The sequence below is a fragment of the Mastigoproctus giganteus genome, chromosome 2, assembly GCF_048544385.1.
Source record: "Mastigoproctus giganteus isolate SK-2022 chromosome 2, ASM4854438v1, whole genome shotgun sequence".
Taxonomy (NCBI): Eukaryota; Metazoa; Arthropoda; class Arachnida; order Uropygi; family Thelyphonidae; genus Mastigoproctus; species Mastigoproctus giganteus.
In genome coordinates, this window is record NC_143576.1 from 79,942,734 (window position 1) to 79,969,152 (window position 26,419).

The following is a 26,419-nucleotide window of genomic DNA, read 5'->3' on the forward strand; positions in this document are numbered from 1 at the left end:
GAAGAAGTAGTACAGGAAGTACCATGAAACACTGAGAATAATCTGTAATACTTTAAGAAATTAAAGGCAAATTACACTCCATGCAGGTTTAAGTTCTCATTATTTCACCAATTTCCAGTTATAATTACTTTATTATACTTAAAATTTAATTTATATATTTTTATAACTGTATGCGATTTAAAACCTTTAGTTCACTTCCCAACTGTTTTAACTTTACATTTTTACTTTCCTCTAACTAGTTTCTAATGCTGCTTTATATGTTTGCCAGTATAGTCACGTGAAAAATCAGCACTAGATATCAAGACAATTTAATAAATATTTATATTAATTTTCTTACCTGGCCAATAACATGTGCAGGGTTATCCAGATACACTGAATTTTGACCGGATCTCTGCCAAGGATGAATGGCCACATGCATCCTGAGAGCAAAGTAATATGCAGCCAACTGAAGAACCAATGCTGTACTAGGCAATTTACTAAAAAATTCCTCTGCATCATCACTCTACAAAAATGTATCAAGATATAAGAAAAATTCTTTCCATGATATTTAATGCAATAGTTAAAATTTAAAATTCTGAAAATAATACAATATCAATAGGTATTCACAGACTGATTTGCATCTCAAGCAGGCTGAAGCAACCAGAATAACTCACAGAGCAAACTTTACAACTTCCATCCAAGATCAACTAATTACAGCCCTGAATGAAAATAACTTGAAAAAAAAACTCCTCCAGTCATCAATGGGAATTGTTGGTTATTAGGAGTTTTAGGGCACATCAGTCAATGGTAATCAAACTTAGATCTCTCCAAATGAGTGACAAGTCGCAAGGCCATTATACTGTCAGAGAGAGAGAGAGAGAGAGAGAGAGAGAGAGAGAGAGAGAGAGAGAGAGAGAGAGAGACAGAGACAGAGACAGAAAGATATGAACTACTTCTAAATCTGCTTATATACTATATTGGCTTGGCAATGAAAGGAGGGTGTAATGGCAGAGGTGCAAGTGTTAAAGAATTTACTGGCACAAATTCATGCCATGTAGTTTGATGGGATGGCTAACTTCTGAATAGCTACCTCAAATGCAGAAATGCTTCGTGCTGGGTTGATAGCATAATAATGAGCAACAAATGAAAATATTTGCAGCTAAACAGGTTAGTATAAACATAAGATAAATATGAAATTAAGACAATGGTGGTAAAAATAGAACTACATAAAAGTTAGTGAACAGAAAATGAAAATGGTAGTAAAAATCATAATGGTAATAAATGAGAAGAGAACACTGAGAGAAGAGCTGTACACATAAAATACAATTACAGTTAGAAAAAGCATTCCTTTGAATGGAGCCCCATGAAGATTAAAGGCAGAAGTTTCTTGTATTCTAAAGAAAACAGGGTTTTTTTGTTTTGTTTTGTTTTTTTTTTTGGTGGTCCCAAATACAAAAAAGTACTAGATGTTATACTACTCCCTACCGTGAGATAAAATGTTGAATTGACATGTGTTCAAAATGAATTAAGTCTGTGTTTGTTCCAAATTTCAGAAAATACACAGGAAGGAAGGTTTACCAAAGAACAAAACTAGAAGGGATAAATGAGAAAAAGGAAGGGCTCAATTAGTGAGTTTCAAGCTGATCTCTGACTGGAAGCAGGTTGTTGAAGCATATATTTGGATTAAGTTGTAGAAGAAACAGGTGGAATTAAAAAGCTATGGTGGAATTGAAGAAGCTAATATAGATATATCTATGGAGATCCTACATAAGAACAGTCTCTACAGATACATTTATAGAAACCAAATGTCTGTGCAATAAGGAGTCGACTGATTTGTCTCTCTGGGATTAGCTTATTGCAATCCTGAATTAAGAGGCATTTAAGAATTCATGCAAAATTTCACAGTGGAGAAAAATTTACTATCTGATAAGGAAGTAAAATTTCATCTAGCAAGTTACTGCTTTGGGCAGTTTGTTATCCAAAACTTTAATAAACTTTGACTGATTGTTTTAATATCAATAATATTATATGCTCAGAATCAAGAATAGACAAGCTATAATTTATGTTTTATATTAACTTGAATCATGTCTGGAATTTACCCCACTATGGACAATTTCATCCCTGAATGGCCTTTGGCTATTCAGGGATGAAACTGTTTTTCCAAAAAACTTATTTAATAAAATTCCTCCATTTTCTGATAGGATTTGAGTCCACATGGCAACATCAATATATACTGCCAGAGAGGACATGTGCTTGAAAAGTGAAGAATCATTAATTACTGCAACTGCTCTCTTTCAAATACAGTCAAGGAATTTAAGATAAATATTTGGTGGCATCAATCTAGAAATGGGAATAATATTCTATATTACAGATTTGTACAGAGTCGAGAGTTGCACTGAAGAAAAGTTGCATCAAGACTGAAATTTTTTTTCAGTGCAGAGGACTCTGTATTCATAATTTGCTTAGTAGTAGTAGTAGTGGTGGTATTTGATGCAAGAAAGCAAGTGGTTTTTTTTTTTTTTTTTTTTTTTTTATGTAAACCCCAAACACGAGAGCTATTAGATTCTATAGTACTTAGTACCGTGCTTGAGTTGGAGGTTGAGAATACAAAAGAAGATATTTGTTGACATTGGACTTGAACTTCTGTAGACTGTAATTTTCAGGAAATACTTATGAAGGAAGATTGTTCCAGAAAACGGCAGTTGAATGAATAAACAAAAAAGATGAAAAGTTGGTTCTGTGAGTTTGAAGTTGGACAGTAAATGGATGTTGGCTGGTGGCGGCATGTCTTCGAACCGTTTTGAAAGAGAGAGCGGAAATTATAGAAGCCAATTCAGAAGAACAGTGCCCATGGAAGTATCTGTAGAAAAGGCATGCAGCAGAAACAGTACATCTATGAGACAGCGAGTGGAGAGACTCTGTTAGAGGTGAGTCATTAATTAACCTAACTGCGCTCTTCTGAATGGAATCTATAAGCCTGAGAGAGGTTTTGGGGGCACCACCCTAGATGTGGGAACAATATTCCATGGCAGGGCAGATTTGGGATTTATACAGAGTGAGCAGCTGTTTGGAAGAAAAGTTACGACGAGAGCAAAAGAGAAACTCCAAGTTATTTTAGATAATGAGGAAGCAATATTTGTAATGTGCTTGTGCCAAGAAAGATTAGAAATCAGGATAATCCCCAAAAGAGATATATCATTTTGCCTAGAAATTAGAGTATCACTAAAGATAAGCATAGACCGGATGAATCGTTTTTTGCGAGATATAAGCCAAGTTTTAGAAGGGTTGAAATCAACTAAGTTGTCTTTGCCCCACTGGAGAATTACCTGAAGATCGGCATTTAAGGAATTGGTAGCAGATTTTCGAGAAGTTGGGAGCGTCTGTAGCCAGGTGAGAAGGAGAGCAGCGCATAGCACACGCTTCTTGATTAGTCCAGGGTTCGAGCCCGTCACCACCAAATATGGAGGATGCAGCAAGATCAGAGAATGACCACCGCATATTCCAGAGCAATATGGCCTTAGTTGCTAATGCTCCTAAAAAAGAAAATAACAAATAACAAACAATCGAGAAGTTGAAGCTTATTGAGCAGGGCAAGGTTTCTCAAAATGGAAATTGGAATGCATTGTGCTATCATCTGCAAAACTATGGATAGGATTTCCAGTCAATGGAAGAAGGTCATTAATATACAAGAGGAAAAGAGTGGGGGAAAGAACTGAACCTTGGGGGACACCGGCATTAGTGGAGAAGTTAGAAGACAGAGAGCCATCAACCATCACCCTCAGTGAGCGATCAGAGAGAAAACTGGATAACCAATTTCTAAAAACAGTTGACAAACCATAAGATGGTAGCTTGTTTATAAGACCTTTATGCCAAACATGATCAAAAACACCTTTGAGATGTCAAGAGCAACTTGTGTTTCACCGAACCTTTCCACTAAATTAGTCCATAAATGGGTAACATAAGTCAGAATATCACCAGTGGATCGACACTGATGGAATCCATACTGGCGATCGTTGATCAGACGGAAGGTTTCTAGGTAGTTTAAGAATTGGCGGTTAATTGATTTGTCCATTACTTTAGAAAGAGTAGAAGTAATTGCAATGGGACAATAATTGGATGGGAGGGATTTGTCACCCTTTTTAGGAACTGGCTGGATATGAGCAAATTTCCAAACAGAAGGAAAAACACCTTTGGAATAAGAAAGTGAAAAAAGGCGGCAAACAATAGGAGTAAGTTCAGGAGCACAGGTTTTGAGAACAAGTGGATAAATACCATCGGGACCTGAAGCTTTCTTAGCATCAAGATTCGTCAAAATCCTTCTGACATCCTTTAGACGAAAGACCACAGGAGGCATTGAATGGAGCGTGTTGGGAATGGTAGGAGGTATTTTACCAAGGTCATTAATATACGAGTTGGAAGAAAAATGGGATGCTAGCAGGTCAGCTTTATCCTTAGTTGAAGTGACAACAGAACCATCTGGTTTGGACAAAAGTGGGAGGAGAGATGGGCAAAAGTTGCGGCCAATAGCTTTGGCAAGAGACCAGAATACTCGGCTACCATTATGACAAGAAGCAAGTTTTCTACTCTTAGTCTGTTCAAACTCTAGTTTGGACTGATTAATAACTGCTTTACAATCGTTGCGAGCTTTGGGTTAGGCAGAAAATGAGACTGAAGAATTAGAAACAAGCCAATTATGATATGCAACATCCTTATCTTGAACAGCCTTAGTACATTTAGTGGAAAACCAAGGTTTAGATAAAGGACGAGATTTTAAAGTGGAGTGTGGGATAAAGGATTCCATTCCTGCAAGAATAATTTCATTGACACGATCTGAGCAAACGTTGACATCAGAAGTTTTGAAACAGTAATCCGATCAAGGAAAAGAAATCTCGCAGGTCATCCCATTTTGCATTCCTGTAATGCCAAACAACATGAGGTTGGGAATAGCCATGAGATAAAGGCTCCATTGGAGAAGAGACAATCACCAAGTTGTGATCTGAAGTGCCTAAAGGATCTCTCACTTTGACTATGTACTTAGAAATGTTATTTGTGAGAAAAAGATGACGAGTGTTGGCTGAATGATTAGGATTGTCCGGTATTCTTGTAGGTAAATGATCCATCTGTGCAAGGTCATTAGTAATTGGAAAATCCTCAGCATCTCAACCAGCTGGGTCAATGTGACACAGAAAATGGAAGCCAGCTGGAGTTGTGAACATTAAAATCTCCAAGGAAAATTACCTCACTGTTAGGAAAGTTGGACTGGAGAAAGTCAAGTTGCAAAGAAAGGAAGTCGAAGAGCTCCAAGTGATTAGTGGAGTTGGGAGAACGGTGGAGACAACAGATGAATTTGACACAATGAGGTAGAGATTTTAAGCCATAGAAGATCAAAGAGAGGAGATTCCAAATTTCCTAGTCTCTGACAGGGAATATCAGAACGGACATATGCATATGCACAAGTACAACCTTTGAGGTGAAAGGAATCATACAGCAAATAATTTGAGCATCTGAGATGAGCAGTAGTTGAATCAACCAATAACTGAGATTCTGTGAAAAAAGTACATGGGGTTTGGCAGACTGCAAGTGGAAATGGACATCGTTGAGATTAGAATTGAGACCACGTATATTTGTGAAATGAATTAGGAAGTACTTGGGAGGTTTAGATCTTTTCGCAGATAAGTTCGCTCTCTTAGTTTGACAATTCATGCTGTATTTAATAGTAAGAAAAAGTGGGTGGGACATGCTGTATGAAGTAATGAAATTTTTGGATATGGCGTACACATGGTAAGAATATACCCATATCCTTGACATAACGTGGCCTCGACAATGCTCCCCGCATATACACTACTCGGACTCCCTACAGTCACTATCTGGCAGAGTAGAGGTAGAAAGATTATACACCAGCTGATCTGGTAGCCTCCAAAGAGTTACCAATAGGTTCGGTCCGGTGTACTAACTAGCTGCGAACACCGTTTTAGAGCTGTACCCTCGAAATGTAAGGAATATTGGATCTCGCCACGATGTTGATCATAACTTCAAAAGTCATCAATCATACTGCATGATGGAAGAGATAGGGAAGGGGTGCCAGAACTTAGCTCTAGAGACTAAACATGGGTTCCACTACTTCAAGCCTCCATTAAGCAAAGTGGTGGCATGGCACCAGTTGATGAGAGTCATCTACCACCTAGTACTGCCTGGTAACATAGAGGGGCGGCATTCCTCGACATGGTGTGGGCGCCACACCACAGCCCCTGCTTACGTTGGTTCACACCTGGGTGGTCACCCACCATGTACATGTGCATGGAGGTTGTACCCAGGATTACTAACAGTCCCACCATCGTGAAGGTGCAAGCAGAGGATTTGGCTGTCACAGACCATCCAGATTTGGCCGAAATTGGGTCCACTTGACTTGAGTGTCACCCAAATATCAGTTCCATCAGCATTTTAGACTCCCAGGTAGCAAGTACATGCCTGGCATATCTGAGAGAATGTCTGTGACAACCTCTAGGATCAAGTGTATGAGCTTATGCAGCATCAGCCAAAAAAAAAAAAAAAAAATCACACCATTCCCTCCAAATGCCTGTCCAGTTCCTCCTTAAATTTATTTAACCTATCAACTTCCACAACGACAGATGGAAGTTTGTTCTAGCAATTAACCACCCGCTGGCTAAAGGCAAATTTCTGCAAATCTATTCTACATCTGTCTTTCCTCAATTTGAATTTATGCCCTCTTATGATTTTATCACCTCAATCAGATCACCGCGCAGGTGCCTAGTCTCCAGCCACTGCAATTTGCAGAACTTAAGCCTCTCTTGGTAAGAGGATCCCTTCATTCCCCTCACCAATCTTGTTGCTCTTCTCTGTACACGCTCAAGCAAATCTACATCCTTCCTAAAATGAGGCCTCCAGACCTGTATACAGTACTCAAGGTGTGGCCTGACCATTGCCTTATACAGAGGGACAATCACCTCCTTTTTTCCTTAGGCCAAGAAAGATAAAGTTTATCTACATTGAAGATGAGCATGGAAGCAGTAAGCACTTTTTTTGCAAGAAATAAGACAGGACTGGGTTTTAGAATGATTGAAGTTAACTAAGTTTTCTTTCCTGATCTGGAGAATACCTGGAGATAAGCATTTTAGAAATTAGCAGTGGATGTTTGAGAAGTGTAGCAATTTGTGCAGAACAAAGTTTACTGGAGTGATATGCAGTGTGCTAAAATCAGTAAAACTATGGAAAGGATTTTACCAGAACCTAAGCAAACTTCAGCATTAATTAAAAAGTTTGATGGGCAGACAGCTACCAATGCATGCAGTGAACAGTCAAGAGAGAAAACTAGCTACCTAACTGCAAAAATCTAAAGACCCCATAACATAAAAGCTTGCTGAGAAAATCTTAACATCATTAAATATGATGAAATGTCAAGAGCAAATATGCCAGAGCTTCTCTAAACTTTCCCTTCAAATTTTCCACAGATTAGCATTAACAAAGGCACATGATGCAAGGAAGCAAGCTTATATCAGCGCAAAAAAAAAATAAAAACATAAATAAAAAACCCACCTTATTTCATCCATCCACTCGCTCTAAATGTTTGTCAAGTTCTGCCTTGAATCTATTTAAGCTATCAACTTAAATAGATTCAAGGCAGAACTTGAAGATGAGTAACATAAGCCAAAACATCATCAGAAGAATGAAAGTCAAAATTCATATTAGTCATAACTAACCAGATAGAAAGTTTTAAGGTAGTGTAAGAGCTGGTGATTGATCTTGGAAAGAAATTAGATAATTAGAATAGGATGATAATACATCCCATTAGCTAATTAGAATAGGATGATAACTCATCCTAAATGTGCTAGAACTATTTAGGATGAGTGTTTAGCCTATTAAGGATGAAAGATTAGTGATATAAGCAAATTTTAATATAAACCCTCATCTATTCAGGATGAGAGTTTAGCAATATAAGCAAATTTCTGCACAGAAGAAAAACAGTGGAATAAGAGAATGTAAAGTGGTGACATAAAATAGTGGTTAGCACTGGAGGATGGTTAAAAAAAAAAAAAAAAAACATTTCACCCATCCATTCTCTCTAAAGGTTTGTTCACTTCCTCCTTGAATTTATTTAAGCTATCAACTTCCATGACAACAGATGGAAGTTTGTTCCAGCAATCAACTACCCGCTGGCTAAAGGCAAATTTTCACACATCTATTTGAAAATTTGTCTTTCCTCAATTCAAATTTATGCCCCCTTAGTCAGTAAGTCTGGGCAAATGAAACAATCCAATAAGAATTGAGCCTGCTCAACCCAATCAGGGCTTCTTCACCTATATCAGATCACCTTATAGGTGCCTAGTCTCCAGACATTGCAATTTACAGAACTTAAGCTTTTCTTTATAAGAGCACCTCTTTTTCCTCCCACCAGTCTTGTTGCTGTTCTCTGTACTTGCTCAAGCAACTATAGATCCCTCCAAAAATGAGGCCTCTAGACCTGTATGCAGTACTCAAGGCATGGCCTGACTGCTACAAGGGCCTGACCACTGCCTTTTCCCTACTAGCAAAATTCTTCCATGATCTGCTCTGGCAGCCTGTCTACACTGTTCAGAAAACTTCATATCTCACTGCACAATTACTCACAGGTCTTTTTCATTTTCTACCACCTTAAGTGTAGTACCACACAGTTGGTACATTTCTATGGGGTTACTTCTACCCATATGCAGTTTTTTTGCATTTGTCAATGTTATACTTCTGTTGCCATTTCTCAGCCCATCTGCCCAAATTTTCTTGATCTTATACTAGTAGCACACTGCCATTATTGTCATTAACAACACTGCCAACCTTAGTATCATCTGTAAACTTCAATATTAAGCCTGGCATACCTTCATCAATATCAATGACAAATATACAAAACAGTGGACCCAACACCGAATCCTGGGGACTCCACAAATAACATTAGTCCATATTAGTTTTTAAATGCCGATCTCCAGTGGGGCAGACAACATAGTTGATTTCAATCCTTCTAAAACTCAGTCTTGTCTTATATCTTGCAAAATGGATTCTTCTTCTCCTATGCTTAACTTTGGTGACATTCCAATTTCTAGGCAAAATGATATATCTTTTTTGGGGATTACTCTGACTTCTAATCTCTCTTGGCACAAGCACGTTACAAATATTGCTTCTTTTGCATCTAAAAAACGTGGTTTTTCTCTTTCATTCCTTGCGTTACTTTTCTTCTCTGTGCAAATTGCAAATCTGTCTTACCGTGGAATATTGTTCCCACATCTGGGGTGGTGCCCCCCAAAACCTCTCTCAGGCTTATAGATTCCATTCAGAAGAGGGCAGTTAGGTTAATTAATGACTCATCTCTAACAGAGTCTCTCCACTCGCTGTCTCATAGATGTACTGTTTCTGCTGCATGCCTTTTCTAGAGATACTTCCATGGGCACTGTTCTTCTGAATTGGCTTCTATAATTCCCATTCTCTCTTGCAAAACAGTCTGAACATGTGCCACCACCAGCCATCATACATTTACTCTCCAACTCCAAACTCACAGAACCAACTTTTCATCTTTTTTGTTTATTCATTCAACTGCCGTTTTCTGGAGCAACTTTCCTTCATACATATTTCCTAAAAATTACAGTCTACAGAAGTTCATGTCTAATGTCAACAAATATCTTCTTTCGTCTTCTCAACCTCCAACTCAAGCATGGTACTAAGTACTATAGGTTGTAATGCCTCTCGTGTTTGGGGTTTTCATAAAAAAAAAAAAAAAAAAAAAAAAGAATAGCATCCATTGATTACCACTCTCTGTCTTCTCCCACTCAACCACACTTTTATCCATCGCAGCCACTTGCCCTTAATACCATACAGCACCATTTTGTATAATAGTCTTCCATGTGCAACAGTACCAAAAGCTTTAGTGAAATCCAAGTATATGGTATCAAAATTATTTTTTGCATCCAGTTCCTTTGTGACCATATCATAACAGCCAATGAAATCTGTCAGACAAGACTTTCCCTGAAAAAAAAAAATCCATGCTGTGTCTGAATTATTACTGCAGTCTTGTCTAGCTGATCCTGCAATGCTTCTTTAATCAGTGACTCCATTATTTTCTCCAGAATAGAGGTTAAACAGGTCTGTAATTACTCGTGTCACCATTTGTTCCTCCTTTATGAATTGAGAACATTTTCACATCTCCAGTCCGTGGAAACTTCCCCTGAGTTCAAGGATGCTCTCATAATTATGGCTAAGGGTTTGCTTACTTCCTTTGCCACATCCTTTAATATAACTGGATAGATCCCATCCTTCCTAGGTGCCTTTCCTATGTTTAACTTCAACAATTTCTCCTCCACTTTGCTCTCAGTTATTATAAAATCATTAAGCTCCCTTTTTAGAGTTTAATAAGCTTCTGTCCACACGTGAGGAATTGTGTAGGAAATTCCCTACACAATTCCTCACTTCCCTAAAATACCAATTTTCGGGAAGTGAGGAATTGTGTAGGGAATTTCCTACACAATTCCTCATGTGTGGGTGTAGATGGAAAATACTCATTCAGTTTGTCAGCTACCTGAGCAGGATCAACAGTTGAACCATCAATATCAAGTGGACCAATCTGATTCATCCCCTTCCTTCTAGAGTCTATATAAGTTAAGAAGTCCTTGCTGTTTTTCTTTGCATCCCTTGTCAAAGATTTCTCATAATCTGCCTTTGCTTGCCTAACCTCCTTTGTGACTTGATTAGTCTACCTTATATCCACAATAGGCTACTGTGTCGTCAGATAATTTATTTGCATTCCATGTATTTTTCTTCTCTTCATACCGATTAAGAAACAGTATTTCTTAATCGGTATGAAGAGCCCAGTAGCTTCCATGATTAATTCCTCGAATCCTGCTCATTTAGAATTTGCTCTTGGTAACATCATCAGTTGGTGATGATGTTGCCAACTGATAATATATTTTAAATTTTTACAATATATTTAAAAAAAAGGCAGCTATATCATTATATGATGAGAGAGAACCATCAATATGTAACAGATGGTGGAAATACTGATGGATGAATGGATATTGTGACCAATGGTTTTAGCAAGAGTCCATAATGCTAGTGCCACTTGGACAAGCCTTTACTTGTCAAAGTGGATAATAACTTGAACAAGTGGATAATAACCTGGATTTATTAATAACTTGTTTACAACTGTTGCTAACTTTAATGGAGGGAGACAATGAAGCTGGAACTATGAAGCTGGAATACCAGTTAATTTGAAAATGCTAAGTTGATAGTCCTAGCCCATTTACTGGAAAACCAGTTTAAATAAAGGTCAAAGGTTTAAGGTGGATAAGGGATTTCATCCCTAGAAGAATAATTTCACTGACATCACCTGAGCATATATTCGAATAAAAAACATTTAAATCAGTAGTATAATCAAGGAAAGAGAAAATAGAAATATGTATATCATTCTATTTCACGTACTTATAAAGGCAACACCGTACAAATAAGATACATCCCATATAGGAAAAATTATTGAAATAATTTTCTTACAAAAATGCAAGCTTTCAGTGAGAAAGGAGATGATTCTTTATTTTTTTTAATAAAATTTGGGAAAAAACAAAAAAAAATGGCACAAAGTTTCTTTTCTGTACTCTCATTCTGTCTTCTTATCTTTCATCTCCACCTTATTCCCTGTAAAAAGTACAATATATTTAAAATAAATTACAAAAATTATTTCAATCAAAAGTAAAAAAATTATAAAAGATTTCTGAATTTTCTAACACATTTACAATGTAATATGCTGTGTGAGATGCTTTGTTTCAGCCAGTTTTTTTAAATATTTAACAGAAAGTCTTTATTTACAGTGTCAAGAATTAGAACATACTGAATATCTCTCTCTCTCACACACATGGTTATTAGTTATAACAACATTTAATGTTACATGAGTGGCTTAGACCATATTACATAGTCAGACTCATAACATCTATAAATGTTTGGCTACCTATAAACAGGTTACTATGTCAATAAGAATAATAAATATATATAATGAAATATGAAAACTATAACTTCAATCTATTGCAGAAATAAGAACATTGAATTATACCATGCAACTAAATACAACAAATACAGTGGATTCCGGTTATTTGGGCCACCGGTTAATCGGGGCAGCCGTTTATTTGGGGCAAATCTTAAAAAACAAAAACCAATCGAGAAAATAGCCAGGGTTTACTTCGCTTAATTGGGACAAAATGCCGTTTAATCGGGGCAGGAGACCTCAGCACTGGAGATTACACTATGATTGTCTCCGACCGTACCACGTAGTTCGGTCGGATTTCTGGAGGTCACAACCATAAAACAATAAAAACAATTAGCAGTCACCTGTTTATTGGGCTTTTCTGTTAGTGCAATCTATCATAAACGGACAGTAAACTCGATCTTATTGAATTTGCGGTAATACCGACAGCTGGAATTCTGTGGGTTATTATGGTAAAATGTGTTTACACTTCCATGGAATCTTCAATCATATAAAAAAAATAATTTTCAGAATCTTCTCTTCATTCCTATTTTTAAAGCTTCGTAATTTGTTACTCCATTCTCACTTGCGCGTGTTGTGTTACTTGTAATTTGTGTGTGCCGCGGCCTTTGTTATTGATTGCTTATCTTTTTACTGTTTTAAATTTTAACCCCCACAAACAAATGTCAGTGAACAGAAATGTCAACTAGTTAGTATGTACATATTACAGTACGTATTAATTATTCCGATTTTCACGTATCATTAATTTTTTAATTGGTAAGGTAATAAAGGGTAAATCTGTGCTTATTATATCTTTACTTTTATAGCCTGTGGATAATATTCCTCCTATTTTCGCTAATTAGAATCGCTGTTTAATAGAATTAAAATTCAATTCACAAACGTGATCACAATGACCGGCGCTTACAACACATCGTATAATGAACGGTACTTTACTGTGGTGAGTTCGTCGTAATGTGATTTGATTGTACAGTGAAGTAATTGTAAAGGGGGGGGGGGGGGTAAATTGTATTTTTAACTATTTACTTGAAACTTCGGATAATTGGGGCAGCCGCTTAATCGGGCCAAAATGCACTAGTCCCGATGTGTCCCAAATAACCGGAATCGACTGTATATGCAACATGTGGGTTATAATTGGTGAGTGTGATTGTGCTACCTGAACTCAAAAATACCCATCATTCGAATTAAAATCAAATCATAAAAATAATAAATTAAATAATTAGAAGAAATGTTTTTAGCAGAGAAAATGCATAACACCCTCCCCAAGAACACTTTCATACCCACCACAAGATGAGTGTCACTTTCACAATAAATGAACTGAAGTAAAATGAAGACTGGGAACCAAATGGAACCAGTTCTTCAGAGGACAACATTTATGAATTCTAAGAGTCACATTTTAGCCGCTGGCGTGGCTGATATGGCATTGATCTATACAAACACCAACTGATGCCTCTATATAATATGAATATAAAATTAAATGAAACAAACAAAACTAAACTTGAAAACATATCATGGTCACTGCTCTTTGTGGTTTAAATAAATGAAAGTAACAAAGGAAATGCAAATTTGAACACTGACTCTGCCAGTCAACTCAGCTCTAAACTAAACACAAATATGAAAATTAATTTTTAAAACCAAATTATAATAACTAGAATCAACATAAATAAATATACAAGTGTGAATTCACAAGCACTGATATTCCCTGAAAAAATGCTGCGTGTGGGTTTATTGTGGAGGTGCATCTCCTTGGGCAGGGAGACGTCATACATTTGTGCTGTAAGGATGAATGTCACTTTCCTCTTTTTTTTTATTTTACACCTTTTTTGATTTTATTTTAATTTGAACTTTGGTTATCTTGGAAACCAAACAAAAAAAATGTGCCTTGTCAATTAAAACCATATGATATAATCAATGTTCTCGTTTCTACATAACTATGTTTGTCTTAGTTGATGTCAAATATCCCATACCTTGGCACACGTACATTTAAAGGATGTCAGATTTTCAGCAGTGGGATGTTATCATCTCATATGCTTTCTTTTGAGAGGTTCCCCCCCACCCCACCATGCATTTTGAGTTCCACCAAGGTTTTGAAAAATTTTATAAACCATGTAGATGTTTTCAGATTTGCAATTGCTGATTGCATGGCCAATATTGCTGTAATATACATCACAGCATCATTAATAGAGTCCTAGTTGATTCTTGTGATGTAAAACTATGCCAACTGATGGGGGATAAAGTTATACTTTGCCACTTCCTTGATAGCTGATATAGTCTTCTCTTAGTGAAAGTATGTACATAGGGAAGTGATCGCTCCATAGCCATGTTCTTCAACCTTTCATGTAAACAAAAGGAGGAGCAGATAGGAAGATCAATGGCAGCACATATGGGTGGGATATGCAGAAAAAGCATTAGTTTTTGACATTTAGGAGGGAGAGTTCATTATTTTAAAGCACGTGCTCTTTTATATTGGCTCTCACGTCAGTACCTGCACAACCCAACCTGACAGCATATTTAGGCATTAATGTGACGGGTCATATAATAGACCTGTTCCCAGGTGGAAAATATACAGAACAGGTAAGTAGTAACTGCCTCTACAATGACATTATATAAAATTATTTGGAAAGGGTTTGATTGCTCACCATAATGATGACTGCCATGAGCAGATCCATCCCTGTTGTCTTTGTGTGTTATACTTAAATAGGTCTCTTGAAAACAATGGCAAACTGGACAATACTTAAGGAGAAGGGAGGAGGGGCATTTATGATATCAACATTCTGCCAGAATGCAAAGCAACCTCACTTCATGAATTTGGCCATTATTCGGGCTTTGTGGATTGATCAGTCGAATTCTAAAGTAATGAGGGCTTTTTTTCTCAGCCTTGGATTTATCTTTTTTTAGGGAAGCATGAATGCTGTCCTGTGTTCATTTCTTTCTTGGAAAAGGGTTTCAAGACTGAAGGAAAAGGGTTTCAAGTACCTTCTCCTCTGGTGTTACAAGGAGTATCTCACTTTTTGTGACTTCCCTTTACTATTTAGTTTTGTTAAAAGTGGAGCACAAGGATATACTGATATATTCATAATTACTGCACCACCCTACACCTACCATTATTAAATAAAATAAATAAATAGCATTGTGTTATATTAAAATAATAATGAAGCAAATAAATGAAATAAATAGAATGATATAATTCCACCACATAAAACTGATAAAGGTAACTGTCTGTACAATAAAATATATTTTTTTAAAACTGCAATGAATAACTTACAAAAACACTGTAGTAAAACACAGGCTAATAAAAGTTCTAAAACACTGTAGCTTTCAGAGGCATCCGCCTCCTTTTTCAACAGTGAGGTTTAATCGTACAGCACATCCTTGAATATCAGCAGGCTCACAGTACTAAGCATGTGTTTCTACAGGAGCATGGGCAGTATTCTCCACATGTGCACTGGAACTAGAAATGGCTAGGGAATGTGCCAAGTGGAACCGCTCATCCTGTCCAAGAACCACCGCCTCGAAGAGGGGATATGAATGTGGATTCTCGTCTCTATTAGTGGTATTGCTCTCAGAGGAATAAATCTGCAAGCTCTTGAGCCATTTGCGGTCCCAAAATCTATGTGCCCAGTCGACAATAACAGCTTTGTCTGGAGAGATTTGATGGTGCTCCTCCCAAAAATGTTCTGCCACAGCAGACTTCCCATAATCCACGGTCTTTATTGTGTTCATATGCCCCCCAGACGATCTTTAAAGTGACGTTTCGTTTCACCAACATAACATTCCCCACAATCCGGGCATCTTATAACATTCATAATAACATTCCCTAAGGATTAGGGAAGTCTGCTGTGGTAGAACATTTTTGGGAGGCGGCAACCATCAAATCTCCCCAGACAAAGCTGTTATCGTTGACTGGGTAGATAGATTTTGGAACCGCAAATGGCTCGAGAGCTTGCGGATTTGTTCCTCTGAGAGTAATACCATTAATAGAGACAGGGGAATCCGCATTCATCCCCTCTTCGAGGCGGTGGTTCTTGGACGGGATAAGCGGTTCCCGCCTGGCACACTCCCAAGCCAAGCAATTTTTAAAAAAAATTCATATTTTATTGTACAGACAGTTACCTTTTTATCAGTTTTATCCGGTGGAATTATATCATTCTATTTATTTCATTTATTTACATCATTATTATTTTAATATAACACAACACTATTTATTTATTTTATTTAATAACGGGTGGTGTAGGATTGTGCAGTTATTATGAATATGAATATTCACAACCCCAGAGGCTTATTTGAAGATAAGGTATACTGATATAGTGGTGGCTGACTGGATTTTCTGCATGGGTTTTTGCAAACTTAAGATGTTTTTGAAAACTTAAGATGGGAGATGGGAGTCCACTGGAACACAAATTGAAACTGCAATTTGTGTTCTAAATTCAGCCTTGTTCTAAATCTCTGCATTTTTGCCATTGCTAATATACTCAAGAATGTGCAGGGTGTGGTGCTCCTGAGCACTTAATACATATGAGTTTTGGAGATGAATATACTGGTATTTTATGGTCCTTTGCAACACTCTGAATACACACAAAGGAAACATGACAGGCTATTTGAGAGTACCCACATTTTTTGCACTGCAATGAATAAATTACAAAAACACTGTAGTAAAACACAGGATAATAAAAGTTCTAAAACACTGTAGCTTTCAGAGGCATCCGCCTCCTAAGTGCACCTTACTCAATTCACCTGTAACTAAATGCTCCTTAGTCAATGGAACTGGTAGGAAGCTCTTAGTCTCAGAGATGTCTAAGAGTTGACAACCAATTCCATTAAACTTGTTATATTCACAACCAAGCAGTGACTGAATGCATATCTCTTGATAAATAAAAGAAATGTTACCTGTTTAAGAGCCAATAAATGAGACAAACTTAAGGCTGTATCTTCAGGAAGGATGGCATGTGCCAAATCAAGTAATACTGAAAAAAAAAAAAAAAAAATATATATATATATATATTAATTACAATGATACAGTAAATATTCCTGATACATTCCTGAAAATCACCATGAATATTAAGACCAAAGCCTTATGTATTAAAATTGGGTTAGGTGGGCCTTTCTTATGGAATTCAAGGCAAATGTTCATGATCAATACATTAACATGTAATATATGCAAATATATTACATGTTATGATTATTTATCTAAATATTTAATCAAATATATTACATGTTATGATTATTATGATTATTTATAACAAAATATAAATAGAAACTCTACATATTTTATTTATATAAAGAAAAAATAAAAATTAAAACACAAAACAAAAAAAAAAAAAAAAAAAAAACGATAAACATTTAACTTGCCTATAATAATGAGGCATGTGGTAATAGGGGAAGATGAACTGGAGAGGTGGGGGGTTCACCTGAAAAAACTTCAGAGTGGGTGATTTACAAAAGTCTGCAGAGAAAAAAATTGCAGTTATAACTGTTCTTAAAAAAAAAAAAAAAAAAAAACTCATTACAAAAATTTCTTTCACCATTCATTGGTAATTCTTACAAGAATTTACAATAAAATGTGAAAGTCTGTAGGTCTCTTTTGTAAGGAACTATGAGAGCTTCAGATCCTCTTCACTCTATCTTTGGCCTATAGTTCATTAAAGGATGCATTACAAACACCTTATTGACCTATATATATACAGCTTTCAACACATCCATATTTTAAGTCAGTTCTTTAAGCAACAGCAAGGAGGTTCTAATCACATTATGGTCTTCTTCCTTGCTGCTTTCATTTTGTTTCCTTATGGTTTTAAAACTCTGTCATCAGACATAATGTGCTAAACTCAAAATCCTCTGTGGCTCTTACCAAATAAAATACCTTTTAGGTCTTTCATGCTTCTTTCCATTTAAATCCCACAACAATGGTTTGCATCATTTATAGACTTCCCTATATTTGCTATGCAGTCAGCAATGTTCTACTATTCCCAGAAAGTGTTGCCTGACATAGAGGAATCACTCTCCATCTGGATCAAAAATTCTCACAAAATGCAACAAGTGTAATAATGATTTAAGTGTTGACCCTAGTCTATCAGCTGAATTGGGGTCTGCAGCACACCTGCAACATAATTATGTAGAGAGCAGTACAAAAACAGTAATTCTGGAAACATAAAATAGGCTTACAGAAAATAAACAAACTGCTAATGTTATGTAAGTATAACGTACAAAGATGCAATTGGAAAATAAGCAACACTGAAAATATCAAGAGACTGCTCTATCATTTTATATTGATAACAAAAAACACTGATTTGGCACAACGGATAATTTTTGGAGAATATTCTCTACACACAGCACTAGTTCTGGATAGAGGATGAAATTTTAATGGAAGAATTATATCATTTTATTGAAATTTTTTAAAATGGATGTTAGGTAAAAAAAAAAATAATAATAATAATCCTTTTACAATAACTATTTTGAAACTTTTGTTATATACAGCAGACTCTCGATTTACCAGGATCACATTAACCGGGACACTGACTCCAAATTAAAAAAAAAAAAAAAAAAAAAAATCAACCAGAAATCATAAAATTTAAGTAATAATTAGAATAGGAACAGATGTTTTGCAAGTCGTAAATAAGTGACAAGAAGTGGCAGTATAAGTCGTCATTGGGATATCATTATATTGCCACTCCCACTATCTTTCTACATGCAGCTTAAAAAAAAAAAAAAAAGAGAGAGACCAAATGTTTAGTTTGTTTTAATGCATCGCGTCAATTGTTGTGTTCTGTCGCACCACAAAAGGACAAATTTTGTTTCATTATTTATGTCAGAGATGTCGGAATTTTTTTTGGTTAGAAATCACTAAAATGATGGGCAACTGCAAGAGTTATGCTTTCAATTAAACAAAAACTCGAAATTATTTAAAAGTTTGAAAACGGTGCATCTGTTAAATCTCATAAGAACCATAATAATGTTGGTGACCAAACCAAACGCACCTTGTAAAAAATAAAGGGAAGCTATTAGATTTAAAATCAACATCGTAAAAAATAAATGCATGTCCAATACGCACTACTCACGAATTGGACACGCGAGTTGTGCGTAGTGAGTTTTTCTGTTGTTTATCTATCGCCATATTTTTTTATGTAGGTTGACAAACATTTTTCGACACAGTAAATTCCCGACTTACGTAGCTTCGGACTTATGTTACGTTATTTATATATATATTTTTTTTATATGACTGAAGATTTCAGTGAAAGGGACACACATTTCATCATAATAACGTAAAAACCCACAGAATTCCAACTATCGTTATTATCGCAAATGCAATAAGATCGAGCTTACTACCCATTTATAATTAGATGCACTAAAAGAAAAGACCAGTAACTTGGAAAGTGCAAATTGCTTTTATTGTTTTATGGCTGTGACCTCCGGAAATGTGCTTTAGTAAAATGTGAGCTCGCGTGGGGCCTAATAGTGAGTTTTCGCCTTAACCCTGCGAAGTTCTTTTCAGAAAATTTAATTTTGACTGTTATCACGGTGCTGACTAAGAGAATAAGTGACAGCAGTACTAGTAAATCTACCAAGAAAAGGAAAGCGATCGAATTGGATCAGAAAATTAAATAATAAGGATGTATGAAAATGGTCAAACATTAACAAGTATAGCGTGGAATTCAGATTTGTCAGTGGCAACGGTGAACACAATAATAAAGTAGAAAGACAGAATACGAGAAGTGGTGAAGTGATCGGCACCAATGAAGTTAACTATAATACAAATCAGTTTTTACAGTACAATAACATGCATTTTTTGTTTTCTTTTCTTCGGCTACTTTGCCGCTGTCCTCAGATAAAGTTTTTAATGGAACTAATTAACAATATATAAGTATTTTGGCATATCAGGGATATAGTAGCAATATTTTATTAGTCATTTCCAAGTTAGTTACGTAAAACTCAACTTACATAAGAAGTCCTGGAACCTATCTCTTACATATGTTGAGGATTTGCTGTATTTTTGGATTAAACAGGAAATCGAATATCCGGGAACTTTTTTTTTTTTTTTACCATCTATCCCGGAAAATCGAGAGTCTACTGTATATACGTATATATTATTTATATAATATAAATATTATATTTTATAATATTTTATAAATATATTTATATAATAAAAATACATTTTGTATATATAAAATATAATATTATTACACTTTATTTATATTTATGAAAATATAAATTTAAAAGCATTTACATTTCTAAATTTATTACAAGCTCTGATCATCAGAATAACACAAGAAAGTGATACATTCATCAGAAAACTGGCCACTTGTTTTCAAAGAGACATGAAATAAATCCCACAGATCTGACTAGGTTACATCGCCTAATGACCTTAGAATAAAACCAGTCAACAAAATGTTGAGGAAGAGTTGGAAAACTGATGTTTCTGCTGGTGAAAAACTGAATGTCAAAAAGCCTTGTGATATAGTTTTTCAAAGAAAGTGATCAACAGATGTATGTATAAATGAAAAACAATAATCCAATAAATCCACAAAAGCCTTGCTTTTGTGGATTTATTGGATTATTGTTTGCTACAGCAGCATGTTCAGGAGACAACTAGAGGGAGTAATACTCTAGATCTGTTTATCAGTAGTAATTCTTCATGCATTATGAATCTGCAGATAAAGGAACCACTAGGTGGCAGTGATCACAGTGTGCTGAAGTGGGATTTACTCAAAGAGGTAAATACCATCAGGGGTAAACGGAAGTATTTTTGCTTTCGAAAAAGTGACTACAGTGGTCTGAGACAGTTTTTAAATTCTATACAGCGGGACCAACTGATGATGTTACCAACAGCAAATTCCAAATGGGAAGCATTCAAAGAATTATTCTTGGAAGAAGCTACTAAGCTTTTCATACCAACTAAGAAATATTGTTCAAGATTTAAGCCTAAATGGATGTCAGGTGAACTAAAGAGACATGTGGCAGAGAAGGAAAATGCATAGGATGCATATAAATTAACAGGTGACACAGAAGCCTATGATAGATATAAGCTGGTCTGTAACCAAGTCACAAAGTAGGTTAGGCAGGCAAAGGCAGATTACGATAAATCTTTGGCAAAGAATGCAAAGAAAATCAGCAAAGAATTCTTTACTTATGTAAACTCTAGAAGGAAGGGGATGAATCAGATTGGTCCACTTGACATTGATGGTTCAACTTTTGATGATCCTGCTCAGGTAGCTAAAAAACTAAATGAATATTTTGGATCTAAATTTGAACCTGAGCAGTTATTCAGGGAGGGGAGGGGAATGCCAGAGGTGTATTAAACTATGGCAGTAAGCTAGATAATCTGGTAATAACTGAGAATAAAGAGGAGGAGAAATTGTTGAATATAAACATAAGAAAGGCACGTGGGGTGGATGGAATCTATCCAGTTATATTGAAGAAAAGGAAGACAGAAAAGGAAGTAAGAAAACCCTTAGCCATAATTATGAGCGATTCCTTGGACTCATGGACTGGAGATGTGCAAATGTGAACCTAATCCACAAAGGAGGATCAAAAGAAGACACAGGTAATTACAGGCCTGTTAGTTTAACTTCTGTTCCAAGGAAATTAATGGAGGCACTGGTTAAAGAAGCATTACAGGATCATCTAGACTTCAGTTATAGCTCAGACACAGCATGGGTTTGTTAAGGGGAAGTCTTGTCTGACCAATTTGATTCGATACTATGATGTAGTCACAAAGGAACTGGATGCAAAGAATAATTTTGATTTCATATTTGGATCTTAGAAAAGTCTTTTGATACTCTTGCACATGGAAGACTGCTGCACAATTGCAGTAGTGTGGCATTGGAGGCAAATTGCTGCTATGGATAAAGGGATGGTTGAGTGTGAGAAGACAGAGAGTGGTAATCAATGGACACTGCTCTTCGTGGGCTAATGTTATTAGTGAAGTCCCCCAGGGTTCAGGGTCCATTGTTGTTTTCTGTATTCATTAATGATATTGATGATGGTATATCAGACTTAATGTCCAAGTTTGCAAACGATACAAAAGTCAGCAGGGTTGTTAATGACACTAATGACAGTATGCTGCAACAGGATCTAGAAAAGTTGAGCAGATGGGCTGAGAGGTGGCAACTGAAGTTTAACATTGACAAATGTTGTTGTTGTTTGGTTTTTTTTTTAGAAGCATTAGCAACTAAGGCCATATTGCTCCGGGATATGCGGTGGTCATTCCCTGACCTTTCCGCATCCTCCGTATTTGGTGGTGATGGGCTCGAACCCCGGTCTAATCAAGAAGCGTGTGCTAAGCACTGCTGCTCCTTCCCACCTGGCTACGGAGGCGCCATTGACAAATGTAAAGTACTACGTATGGGAAGCAGTAACCCCAGAATATCATATCAACTGTGTGGTACTACACTGACAATGGTAGAGTGAAAAGGACCTGGGTGTAATTGTGCAGGCAGATATGAAGTTTTCTGAGTGGTGCAGAAGATCTGCAAGAGTAGCTCATTGTGTCTTGTCAATGATAGACAGGAATTTTTATAGCAGTGATAAGAAGGTGATTATCCCCTTGTATAAGGCAATAATCAGGCAAAAACCTTGAGTACTGTATATAGGTCTGGAGGCCTCATTTTAAGAAGGAAATAGAGCTGTTGGAATGAGTACAGAGAAGGGCAACAAGATTAGTGAATGGTACAAAGGGTTGCTCTTATGAAGAAACTTAAGTTTCGCAAATTACGGTGTCTGGAGACTAGGCACCTGCGAGGTGATCTGATTGAGCTGTATAAAGCCTTGAATGGTTTGAGCATGCTGAATGCAGATGGGAACCTTCCTCTTGCTCAGAATAATCACTTGAGAGGTCATAAATTCAAATTGAGGAAAGACAGTTGTAGGATATATGTGCAGAAGTTTGCCTTTAGCCAGTGGGTGGTTGATTGCTGGAACAAACTTCCATCAGTTGTTGTAGAAGTTGACAGCTTAAACAGATTAGTAAGACGATTTTTTAACACAACAAGCCCAATCAACTGATTGTTGACAATACTGCACCACACGTTTACAGAGAAGCGTTGTTGAAAATTTGTTTCTACAGTGGCATGTGGATTTTTGTCTGACCACCTATGATAGTTACAGGCACTGGGAAATGAAAAATGAGAGTAGGTGTGTGTTATAAGCCTAATGAATGTGATGAGTATAATGAGCAATTGTGCAGAGAAATAGAGTGGGCCAGTAAATCAGAATGTCTTATAATGGGAAATTTTAACTTTCCAGATATTGACTGGAACTTGTGGTTGGTCACTCGCACACTAGCAAGACTTTTGTGGATTTATTGGATGACTGTTTTCTACAACAACATGTTCGAGAGGTAACCAGAGGGAGTAATACTCTTCATCTGATTTTCAGTAGTGATTCTTCATGCATTAAGAATCTGCAGATAAAGGAACCACTAGTTGGCAGTGATCACAGTGTGCTGAAGTGGGATTTACTCAAAGAGGTAACTACCATCAGGGGTAAAGGGAAGGGTTATTGAACAGTATTAATGGAATTATTCTGTGATTAGCATTTACCCACCAACAAAATTCCAATCGCTCTGCATCATCTCCTGGTGAAAGGCGCTGCACCCGCTGAATGTGAAATGGACACAAGCCGTGCTCACGTAATGTTCACCATACTTTTGTCTGTGGAACACTGATATGCACAGAAATTCTTCATTTGCTAATAGTAAGACTACATTCTACCAACTTAAGAATGTGTTCTATTTCATCCACATTTTGTTCATCTGCACATCCAGAAGAAATATGAGTGCTGGGAACTGTACCAGTCACACAGTTTGGTGTAAACACTAGTAAATGCTCTTGGATCCAGTATTCTGCGGTTAGGAAACCATTGACTGTATTCTTTACAAGCAACAGTAGGACCAAATAGCATCAGGTTATAACTACTTTTTGGTCACACCTGATTCAGGGAGCTGTGCATGCCAGGTTCCTGTATCCACTGAAAATTGGACAAATGTTTATAAGAACTTTTTTTTACTCAGAATAATCAATACTATAAGCTCCCAAAATATTTACTATTCCTCCTGAATCACCCTGTATACAAATCTGAACATATCGGCAGCATGCACATCAAAATGTGCGTGCCGCTGATTTGAAAGGATATTTTATTTGCAAATTTTATAAGGAACAGGAGCATTCATGCTTGTCATTACGCTGCTGGGTATTGCCAATTATGGCTGTCTCCATTGACATTTACAGGCCCTGGGCACTTGCCTAGTTTGCCAAGGCCTAAGATAGTCCCTGATCCAGAACCCTAAATAGCTCTTCCAATGATACAGTAAATAGTACAGGGGAGAGAGTATTTCCAAAGTGAATTTCTTTCTCTAATGAAAACATTTCATTTTTTTATAAAGTTTAATAGTTAATCCAGTATGACTATAGTTATATTTTAAAGTCTTTATATATAGACTCTCAATGCTTTGTTTCTTTAATGCTGCCAGACCTGTTGTTTTTACTGTGCCAAATATTCGTAATCAACTTATTCTAAACATAGTGGTTAATTATATTCATTTTTTTTATTGACTTTGTAATTATATGAATATAATATATTGGCAGTTACTTCTGAAACTTTATTGCTTCTGCAGTTGCGAACTCCGCTCACTTTAACTTGTTAATAATTATTTTTGTACAAACTTTATGAACAGATGATAATAAGCTTATTGGTCTGCAAGTGATGGTTGGAAACACTGTGAGGGCAAACTGGTTACTGTGTAAAGGAAATATCTGGACCCTAGTGGCAAATTCAGAACAACACATGTGAAATTGCACATAAACAGACCTGTGTGGCTCCTTGTCCTGTGCAGTCTACTGATGTTTGTGCTACATGGAATACTGCTTACCACATTTGACCATGCACTTGACAGACTTGTGCAGTATGTGTTATATGGCCTGTGGAATGTTTTACTTATACTACTTAAAAAATAATGAAGATGCACTTGAAAGGATCTGTATGGCTGACCTAGAGATGTGACTGCTCTTAGTATCCACCAACATGTGACTTTGAACTACTATCCTGAACTTTTTTTTTTTTTTTTTTTTTGCTGACCCTGTCACCATGGAGATGGGGTGAAATCTTCAAATCTGTGAAATAAGTACAATATTAGACCTATACAAGGCCAGGATGGTAACCAGTATGGTGAAAATCTGCCTGCTGGGTTAAGAGACCAGTTACTAAATACAAACAACTACTTTACACTGCACCACACAAACATATTCATCACTGACTGGCTTTGCTGGATATAGTATCATCATAAACACAAGTGGGATTGCCATAGTTGGGCTCAGGACCACCTCCACAGAAGAAATTAAAAAGTAATAAAATAAATAATAATAAAAAATATATAGTTCTCACTTTCTTCTTTGTTTCCTTTCTTAAAGATAAACAGCAAAATACAATTATTCATTATTTCAAGTTTTAGATTCCCCCCCCCCTTTTATTTCTATTTAAGACATTTTGTATAAACATTAGCTAGCTGAGCTGCAATCACACATCCTCCCAGTTTTGTAAGTTCAATTAAGACTCCACCTTCTTTTGAAGCCCATCTATTTTTTTCATTCCCATTACAGCCAATTCAACTTCTTTGGGCACTACCTGGAACTTCTTCACCTTCCTCAACCCAATTATTCTTTATCAATATCTACCTCTGTTCTTATATAGTTTTATGTAAAATCCTTGAATTATTTGTCTCTGCCCTTTATAAGTATACTATCCTTATATTTTACAGGAAGAATTTTTTTTTGTTTCTCAACCATTAACGTCTTTTCAGAATTTTTAAAGCTTTGGTTTTTCCTATTGTTTCTTTGGTTTTCTTACTATGATGTGATTTGATTTTTGGCATCATTCATTTTTGGATACTTTTGCATATTTCTAAAAATTCTATTTTGTTTATGGAGGTTAATTTTTTTTATCCAATTTATTGTTTCACGTGTTAATTTCTCTTCATTCAGATTGATCTCTACCTGTCCTATTGCAAATGGGATTTTTAAAATGTTTTTAATATAGTTTGATCTAAATTATTTGCATGGCTTGTAGTTAGAGTGTAAACTTCGAAAATTTTTATTTGATATCTATAATTTATAGGCATCCCTATTTCACCTATTCCAATCCATATTTTATAAATAAATGTAATTCAAATTAGGACACAACTGCACCCAAACAACAAAATGAACTTAGAACTATATTGCATGTAACCTGTGAGTATCCAAAACCAATTCAGGGCTCTAATGTGGCATTAGGGGCAAGTTACTACACTAGATAAAAAATGTTAAGTTGTAGGAAACAAAAAATAATTATAAATTGTAATTGTTCTACATGAACTAATGTAATCATCGGGATATCACACAGTTCGACACTGGGCCTCCTCACTATTTTTAATGATATTAACGCAGAAAATTCAAGTTTGATGTCTAAGTC

The 26,419-nt window shown here is 36.2% G+C and overlaps 1 protein-coding gene across 1 annotated transcript in view; it reads right to left on the reverse strand.

Moving 5' to 3' along the window:
- The window catches only part of LOC150089359 (NBAS subunit of NRZ tethering complex-like), a 1,057,261-nt gene that overhangs the window by 334,587 nt on the left and 696,255 nt on the right, over window positions 1–26,419 (reverse strand). Inside the window, exons 41-42 of the mRNA XM_090389247.1 lie at window positions 16,871–16,947; window positions 338–502 (exon numbers count right to left, since the gene is read on the reverse strand). Coding sequence (XP_090245373.1) covers window positions 338–502; window positions 16,871–16,947 — 242 coding nt within the window. The remainder of the gene's footprint in view (window positions 1–337; window positions 503–16,870; window positions 16,948–26,419) is intronic.